General features: G+C 36.3%; 1 protein-coding gene across 1 annotated transcript; it reads left to right on the top strand.

Annotated features, from left to right (window-relative positions):
- LOC107619123 (RING-H2 finger protein ATL8) lies at positions 5590 to 8631 on the top strand. Its single transcript, XM_016321347.2, has 3 exons — positions 5590 to 6311; positions 6529 to 6626; positions 7775 to 8631. The coding sequence occupies exons 1-3, from the start codon at positions 6153 to 6155 to the stop codon at positions 8199 to 8201; spliced, it is 684 nt and encodes a 227-aa protein (XP_016176833.1). The 5' UTR covers positions 5590 to 6152; the 3' UTR covers positions 8202 to 8631.

The raw sequence follows: 9605 nt of genomic DNA, 5'->3' as shown, positions 1-9605 counted from the left end.
TTGAGGTTGAGATTGTGGTGGTTGTTGGTATGATTGTTGGTAGGGTTGTTAGTATTGTGGTTGACCTTGGGTGGCTTGATGATAGTAGGCTTGCACGTTTGGGTATGGTTGAGCTTGAAGGGCTTCGTTCCACCTTTGGTTAGAATTATCCCTCCATCCTTGGTTTTGATTTCCTCCATGTTGAGGAGTTCCTTGATTATAGTTGGACCTTTGTGGGTATGGATTGGCTACCGCTAATGTAGTGTCCTCTTGGAGTTGAGGGAACTCATCAGTGTAATGGTTATTACAAGCACAAATACCGCACGATATTGGTGGTCCTTCGATTCTTGGAGGTTGAGGTGGAGGAGATAGCAAAGCTTGGAGAATTTGTTATCCTTGGGTGATTTGTCTCAACAAAATTGTCATCTCACCAAGGGTCTTAGTCAAAATGGCATCTCCGGAAGGAGAAACTTCACTTAAAGCTTTTGGTTGTGGATTTCTTGCCCTTGAGTGTTGAGTGGAGTCCGCCAAGTCCGCTATGATTTCCCAAGCTTCCACGGCGGTCTTGTTTTTGGTGAGGGATCCTCCACTAGAGGCATCTAGAAGAAGCTTATCTTGGGGGTTCATCCCTTGACAAAAATAACTAATAAGCACCAACTCTCAATACAATGGTGGGGGCAAGCTTCCAACAACTTCTTGAATCTCTCCCAGTACTCATAAAGAGTCTCCCCATCTCTTTACATAATGCAAGAGATTTCCTTTCGCAGCTAATCTGTCTTCTGAGGTGGATAGAACTTTTCCAGAAATTTCTTACGCAGCAAGTCCCAATTGGAAATCACATCTCCCGGTTGAGTATAGAACCATTCTTTCGCTTTTCCCTCCAAAGAGAAAGGGAAAGCGAACACCAAAACTGCTACTTCATCCGCACCATGTCTTCTCGCAGTGGAGCATGCAACTTGAAAGTCCTTAAGATTCTTAAAAGGGTCTGCTCTGGGTAGTCCATTGTATTTGGGGAGCAAGTTTATCGTGCCGGTCTTGAGCTCAAAATTTGGATCCAAAGCCGGATACCGGATTTGTATCGGTTGCAAGTTAATATCAGGAGCTCCGGCTTCCCTTAAGGTGATTCTACGAGGTGGATCCGCCATGGTGTTGTCACCTGAGTCACTCAAAGAGATTTCAGCACTCCCCATAGATGAATATAAGTTTTCCTCATTAATTGAAGAATGATGGTCACGGATTGATGGTGATAGTGAATTGGTGTGCTCTTCAAGCAAGCCTGATTCACTATTCACAAATGCTAGCCGGTGCCGAGCTTGCCTAATATGAGTTAAAGTTCTTTCTATTTTCGGATCAAAAGGGGCCAAGCTCGGGTTTGGAAGCGACTGTGTCATTCAACTGAGGAAGCAATAAAAGCAGGCAATTATGAAAAGCAAAACAAGAGTAGACAAATAAACAAAAACCAACTTAACAATCAATAACTACTAAAACTAGCTAGATAGAAGCGCTATCTACAAATTAGTGCCAAGTAGCAAACAAAAACCAAGCAAATTTGAGACGGGTTGAGAGAGGGAGACACCGGGGTTGTTGGGAGAGAGGGAACTATGGCTGTGTTAGGGTTTACAGAAATGAAAAGAGTGAGTGACGGCTATATATATATATATATATAATAGGAAATGGGTATGCTTTTTAAAGGTGACGAAGACAAAAACAAAAAAGTCACATTTTAAAAGCGTGCCAATTGATCCTTTTAAGCTACTGTTTTGAAGCGTGGCAATAAAAAGCGTGGCGACAGAATTTAAAAAACGTGCATGTTGCTATCTACGGCCACGCTTTTGAAGCGTAGTGGTGTGTGGCCGAAAGCGGGTTAGGAATTTCTCTCAAAAATAGAATTTCTCCGTTGCAAGTATAGTTCCAAACTCACAATCAACCAACACCAAAGTTTGAATTCAAAGAGATGTCACTATTAAAAACCAATTCAATTCCGGGAGTGTTTAGTTCCCGAGTCGTCTCCCAAGGACACTTAAGACCAATGAGTGTACAATTCCGGTTGTGATGCTCATGGGGTTTTCAATGAAGAAATAAACATATAAAGCAATAAAAGAACATGCAAAATTGTGATAAATGAACTAATAGAGGAATTAACGAACTAACTATGCAATATAGACAAGTAAGGTATAAAAGGGATTAATGTAAATGTGTATGAAAGATTTAAAGCATAAAAGGTATCTTGGCTTGGAATGAGCTAAGGGTCCTTTCCTTGTTGGAACCACAACTATGACAATTAGAATGAATTAATCTCACTTGATTAACCCTCACATCAGAGAGTAAGTTAAATGAGCATAAGTGTTCTTAACCCACAAATCCTAAATTGCTTGCTAATTGCCTTAGCAACAAATTAACGTTAGTAGGAACAAGAACAATTAACAATCCAAGAATTGACACTAAATGTTGGACATTCCAACTCTAGAAACCCAATTGCTCACTTTTCCCAAGTCAAGAGATAGAAAACTAGCCCAAAATCATAATTGACATTTTGTCAAACACTTGGTAGGCAAAACACTAAACATGGGAAGAATGAGAAAATGTTTGAAACTAAAAGCAACAAATGATCTCAATCAACAATAACAACTCAAGAAAGCATATAACAATCATCAATCATCAAATTCATCAACAAGAAATTGAAATTGCAAAAGAGAAGTAAAATTGAACTATAACTTGAAATATAAGAAAGAGTAAGAACAATGTAGCTATAAAGAGTAGTAATAAAGAGATACTTACAATGGAAGCTAGCAAAATCCAAGATAAAAAATGAAAATGGCACTTGAATGTAAAAACCCTAGTATAAACCCTAATAGAGATGATGAAAAACTTAAAGAAAAACTATACTAAAACTCCCTACTATTACTCCTAAGCTACCCTAATGTTATGCTATGCTATGGTCTTCATTTTCCCTTCATTATGAGCTAAATGGCTTCAGAAATGGGCCTCTAATCCACCAAAATCGTGAGTCATGTGCAGTTTTAATGAAGGCACGTGCGTCTGTGCGTACGCACAGACGTGTGCGCATGCACACTCTGCCAAAATTTCTTCCTGTGTGTACGCACAAGAGGTTGTGCGCACACACACTAGGCAATGCTTGTATGGACACGCGACGTGCATGATGCGGCTCACACGCACGCGTGGCTCTGCTCTAATGGTTGTGCGTACGCACGCAGGTCTGTGCGTACGCACACATTGCTGTACTCTTCTCCTTTGATTCTTCATGCTTCCTCCACTTTGCATGCTCCTCTTCCATTCTCTTCAAGTCATTCCTACCTTATACATCTGAAATCACTCACAAACAACATCAAGGCATCGAATGGAAGGCAAATGGGATAAAATTAATCAAATTAGGCACAAAAGAGCATGTTTTCATAATCAAGCACAAATTAGGAGGAAAGTTCAAAAGCATGCTATTTAAGGGAATAAGTGCAAGTTTATATGATGAAATCCATTCAATTTCAACCAAAAATCATCATCAAATATGGATTCATCACGTAGCAAAAAAAAAAAACATGGTCAAATCTCTAATTAATCGCCACCCTTATAAAAGCGTAGCCATTGACCCCTTTCAGCACGCTTTTGAAGTGTGGCAAGAAAAAGTGTGGCCAAACTTTTAATCAATCACTACCGCATAAAACGTGGCCATTGACCCCTTTTGGCCATGCTTTTAAAGCGTGGCAAGAAAAAAATTTGCCGACATGCCTTTTTCTTGTAGTGTTTCAGGTTGACTCAATCGATCATGCCAAGTTACGAATTCATTTGGGCTAGTGAACTTCTGGTTTACAATAGCATGTAATTCATTTGTACTAGTTTTAGTATAATATAACTCAGAAGAAAGTGAGGATAACTTTTCTAATATAACTTTTTTTTTTAATCATGAGTGGTGATATATAAGTACTCATGATTTTTCTCATTCATTATTTCAATATGATATCCATTTCGGTGAATATTTTTAAAATTCAACAAGTTTCTTAGAGACTTAGTGGACAATAGTGCATTGTTTATATGAATTTTGTTCTTCCGGAAAACAAAATTATAGCTCTTACGAAACCTTTTATTACATTTCCTGAGCCAATAATGGTATTAACATATTCTTCTTTTGGTACAAGATGAGTAAAATCTATACTATTTTTGATAATGGTATGCGAACTTGCACTATCCGCAAGGCAAACATCTTCATTATATGTTCTTGTCATTTTCTTCAAAGACAAATAATAATGAGATCATAAAATGAGTGAAGTACATGCACAGTAAAATTGTATTCCTGATTGGAACTGTTTGTCTAAGTAGCACTGTATATAAAAATAGTATCATATACTAAAAATTATTATTATTATTATAAAACTTGACACATTTAGTGATTTTAAAATTTTTGAACATAAACATTAATATTTTATTAAACATTATTTATATATATCATATTTAAAATTTAAAGACATAAGAGATAAAACTTAACAAGAAGTTTCTTACATTATTTATTTACATAAGCACTTAATGAACACAAATATTAAACTTTTCCATCATTAACCAAATGACCAATTTTTCAAGGATCCTCAAAGATATCAGATACTTCATAATGAGTGGTGTAATTTTCAACAACATTCTTTGAAACAAAATTTATTTTCTTTCCTTTGTCATCCTTTTTCAAGGATGAAATGATGCTTAATAAAGATCAACTAGATGCCTTGGAGTACGACAGGTACGTGACTAATAGCCCATTTTTCACCACAACAGAAACATTTATCCTATGTTAATTTATTTTGCCTATTATTTCTTTCTTTATCTCACTTCTGGTGAGATCCTTTCTTGTGAAAATAATTTTTCATTCTTCCATAAATTTTTTTGTTACCAAAGTCTTACCCTTTGTCTCTTCTGGAGTTATGATTTGTAGCATTTGCTTCAGAAAATGAGATGGCGCCAGCTGAGCGTGCTTCATGATTTTTTAAAAGCAATTCATTGTTACGTTCAGCAACAAGAATGCAAGAAATTAGCTCAGAATATTTTTTAAATTCTTTTTCTCGATACTGCTCTTGCAGGAGCACATTCGAGGCATGGAAGGTCGAAAAAGTCTTCTCTAACATTTTATTATCAATTATCTTTTTTTCACATAATTTCATTCGTAAGATAATTCAAAACATTGCTGAATTGTACTCATTTATGGATTTAAAATCCTGTAGACACAAGTGTGTCCACTCATATCGGATTTGAAGAAGTATCACTATTTTTTTATGATTATACATTTCTTCAAGGTTCTCCCACGGATCTGTAGGATCTTTTAATATGAAATATTCATTTTTTTAATCCTTCGTCAATATGACGACGAAAAAAATCATAACTTTGGCTTTGTCCTTTTGACATGCTTTATTTTCAGTCTTAATAGTATCTCCAAGATCCATTGAATCAAGATGAATTTCGGCATCCAATATCCATGATAAGTAATTGTTTCCAGATATATCAAGAGTATTAAATTTAAGATAAAAAAACTTTAACATAATAAAAATATATTATATATCACAACAGTTTTAACATTTTTTTTTCCCTTTCGATGATTATCACTATTAGCACAAACCAAAATCAATATTCTAAATGTGTTTATTTATAGATAAATTAACAAACAGATTTGTCAGCAAAATTCATAAAATAAGTAGACTACAAGCTACAAAGTATGACTTAGTTAGATCTAAAAGAAAATTCTGGGCATGGTGATGATGATGATGATGTTAGCATTAAAAATGAAGAGCAACTGAATCTATCAACTTCATCTTCTTCTTAAACTTCAATCCAAATCCAAATCCCAATGCAATGCAGCTCTTGTTTCTCATTCTCACCATGCCTTCTTCTACTTCTAGGGTTCCCTTTTTCTCTCTCTCACACCCACTCTTTCACTCCGAACAAAATCCAACACTTCCACCAATTCTCACGCATTCCTTGATTCCATTCCCCTCTCAGCTCCCTTCATGCAAAAACCCTACCCACTTCACATTCCTCTGATCTCGTCGAAGCCTCTTTCTGCTTCACACTCTCCTCACTCTTAATTTTTTTTCCTTTCTTTCTGGAATCTGAATTTCAGGGCTGCGTTTCTCGATTTGGGGAGTGAAAAGTTTTGATTTTTTTTTTTTACTTTGATCGCGATGATATCTTCTGGGCTCAACTTGGTGATGACTGTGATTGGGTTTGCGGTAAGCACCATGTTCATTGTGTTCGTGTGCACGAGGCTTGTCTGTGCTCGAATCCACTTGAATGCTTCAAGGAGATCCTTTCCCATTGCTTCCAGATCCAATCTTAGCATGGTGATGCACATTCTCTTACTCTTAGTTTTGTTCACTTTTCAACATCATTTATTGGAAGAAATTGAAATCAAATAAGATAAGGTTAATCTTATTTTGATGTGTTCGGATTTGCTTAGCTATGTGAATTATTGTAGTTGAGTTTTTAGAAGCACTGGGTATGGTTATTTTTATTTGCATTGTGTTTATTATTAGCAATTGGACATTTTCATGTGTTTAGATGGAACGGGGTTGGCATGGTCTTGAACGCACAGCTGTAGCTAAATTTCCAACAAAGAAGTTCAGTGACAAGTTCTTTTCTGCTGAAGAAAATTCTCAGTATGTTCATCTATCTGTTTCTGTAAATTACTTATCATGTTCAGAGAAGGCTTGTTGAGGCTCTAGATAGGAAGAGTGGATCAAATGGGGGAAGTTCTGTAGTTAAAGGTAGCGAAACCTATGAAAACTTTAGATCGAAAGATTAAAATATAAGTAGTTTAAAGATGGATATATTTTATGATCGGAGGGTACTTTGGTGTCGTTTGATCTACATAGTTGACCACAAGGCTTAGTTGCTGCCATTGTTAGTCCATCTATTGTTGTAGTTTCATGTCATGACTCATGTTAGCTTAATCCCCTGTAATTTGCGCAGTTTGTATTCTCTTTTGTTTATAAGTGATCCTTCTCCACTCGTTTTGCATTTTCTTAGACCGCAGTATCTATCATTAAGTCAACTAGGTAAGAAAACCACTATCTGTTGTACAAATTTAGTAGTGCCTGCATCTCAAATTTAGCTAAACCAACAGCTATCTGCTAAAAACATAAATGTTTGAACTAGTAGTTAATTAAACTGTGTAATAGATGGTGCCTTCACGACTTTGTTGAGTCTGCATAGTGTTACAAGTTTGTTCAGTACTTCAATTGTTGCTTATCATTTGTAACCTTCTGTTTCATGACATTTCAAAAGACTTCAGGACTCTTAGATTTCAATTTTGCTCGTGTTCATAATTATGTTTATTTGGTTCAGTTTTTGTGAACATTACTTTATGGTTATCTTCATGAACCTCCCCCACCCTCCAAAAAACAGGAAGATTTATCATTATACTATCCTACTTTTTCAACCACACACAAGTCGTTTACTGGTTTTCTTTCCCTTTGTTGGAGAGAAATACATTAATCTCATAATGAGAGGTGAATGTAACTTAAGCATGGGAGATAAGTGAAAAATTATTAGCATCATCAAGTACTTGTTGTGTGTCTAGCTCTTAAATTATGGGCTAAAAGATTATTCCAATCTGGTAACTTTGTTCACCATATTGGAAATTTACATTATTGTTGTAAAGGTGGTTACACCTTATATTTTTTTTTTCATTAATTCTTAAAGGATACACAACATGAACAGCCATCTGATGAAATTCGTCATGTCTGAAAAAAGGGATTCAGTCATTATTCCTGGTTATGGATATTTAATTTATCTGTATATGCAGGTGTACAGTCTGCCTCTCGGAGTACCAAGGTGAAGACATTCTGCGTATCCTCCCCTACTGTGGACACTCATTCCATGTGACCTGCATAGACTTATGGCTGCAGCAGAATTCCACTTGTCCAGTTTGTCGAATATCATTGCGGGAATTTACTGAGAGAAAGCGGTTAATGCAACCCTTATTCAGCTCTGCTTTACGACCTCATCGCAGCGCAGAATCCATTGAGAACCCCCATTATCTCTGTATGATGGGTGATAATGGGTTACCATTGAGAACCCCAGACAACCATGGGGCTAATGTGATGCAAGAGGACAGTTTTCCATCCGAGGGTGGTGGAGCAGATGCTACAGATAGCATCACCTGTCTTATTCCGGACGATCTTGTTAAAGATGAAGAGAAGAGGCATATAGAGAGCCCGTCAAACTTCTAGAGACCAGTTCATGTAAATCCACTTTTCGATGCGGTACTCTGAAATCACAAATTGAGCAAAGGTCATCTTCCGAATTTGGGTCAAACTCCATTGCATGCTGAAGGATGGTTGACGGCTTTGCTCTTAGTGTATATGTAGCCAAGAGTTTTGTTTTCCCTCACTGGGTTTACATTTTTACTTTCTCCTCTCCTTTGTTCTGTTCTTTAGCTTCAACACTTGCTAGTGTTTGAGATTTATTCTTCCTCTCCTCTCTCTCTTTCTCTCTATCCTTGTGTGTGCGTGTGCGCACGCATGTATGTTGTAATTAGTTGTAAGACCATAAATTGCTCAAGATAAATTGGAGCTATATCTCTGTGTCTTTGCCTCTTCTGGCCATTGATGTATGTTGTTGTTTTGGGAACACAGTTATTCTAGCTAGGTTCTAGCTATCTTACCCCTGTTTTTTGTTCAATTATTATTATTATTATTTTGAAGGGATATGCAATAATGTTGGGCCTTGCTTTCTTAAGAAAAGGCATGGACATTGTATACTTGAGATTGAGGGAAAGGGATACCAATATGAGGATCACCTTTTAAAGATATGGTCCCTTTATTTAAAGTAAGTATTTGAAAAAAAATGACCACCTTTTGGATTGTTTTATTTATAACTTCTTGGGTCCAGTTGTCTCTTAATAGGTGGAATCTGCTTCCTTCTTCCTTCATATAAATGTTTCCACTTTCCAAATATTTTCATCATCACTGTGGCTCCAGTTGTTTTAATTTGTTGCACCACCTGTGACATGGAAATTTCATTCACCTTTTGAGGTGACACCATATAAATTAGACAGAGAAACCATATGCAATAGAGTATTGCTACTCAAAACAATAAGTCTCCACAAGTCTACATGTTTTTGAATTCATATTGCTATTCAGTTAGTGATGTCATAGTTTCTCTAGGTTGGATATTGGCATATACTCAGTGTGATTTTTTATTTTTCTTTTATTTATTTATTTATTTGTTGGGGGATGGGGGTGGGGAATATGAAAGCTGATTGGTTTTATGTAGTAACAAACAAGGCATCCTTGCTGACATTTCTCTCATTTTAAGAGTGCTGGGGGTCATTGGACACCAATCATAAAAAGGACTTATGGTACATACATAGTACTATAGTATTTATTTACTTATTTAAAGTGTGTCCCTTAAAATAATAACTTTGGCATAGCTTTTGTTTGTCCCAATGACAATGACTACTTTTCCATTCAGTCATTGTTGGGAGACTTTGTAAGCCAGTTTAGTCAGAGTGTGTATGAGATTTTACATGAATTTACAAAAAGCCTTTTGTCTGGAGAGTGTGTCTCCTACTAATAATCTCCTTTAGTTAGAGTTTAACTAGAGTTTATCCGTTCTATTTGTGATGAATGAAC

The sequence above is a fragment of the Arachis ipaensis genome, chromosome B09 (genome assembly GCF_000816755.2).
Source record: "Arachis ipaensis cultivar K30076 chromosome B09, Araip1.1, whole genome shotgun sequence".
In the NCBI taxonomy this organism is placed as follows: Eukaryota; Viridiplantae; Streptophyta; class Magnoliopsida; order Fabales; family Fabaceae; genus Arachis; species Arachis ipaensis.
This window is presented reverse-complemented; position numbering and strand designations above follow the sequence as displayed.

Bases quoted from the DNA above. Each gene is read 5' to 3' on its own strand.
- LOC107619123 (XM_016321347.2), top strand. From the start codon at position 6,153: ATGATATCTTCTGGGCTCAACTTGGTGATGACTGTGATTGGGTTTGCG. The intron at 6,312-6,528 runs GTGATGCACATT...TCATGTGTTTAG, and splicing joins CCAGATCCAATCTTAGCATG to ATGGAACGGGGTTGGCATGG. The intron at 6,627-7,774 runs GTATGTTCATCT...CTGTATATGCAG, and splicing joins TCTGCTGAAGAAAATTCTCA to GTGTACAGTCTGCCTCTCGG.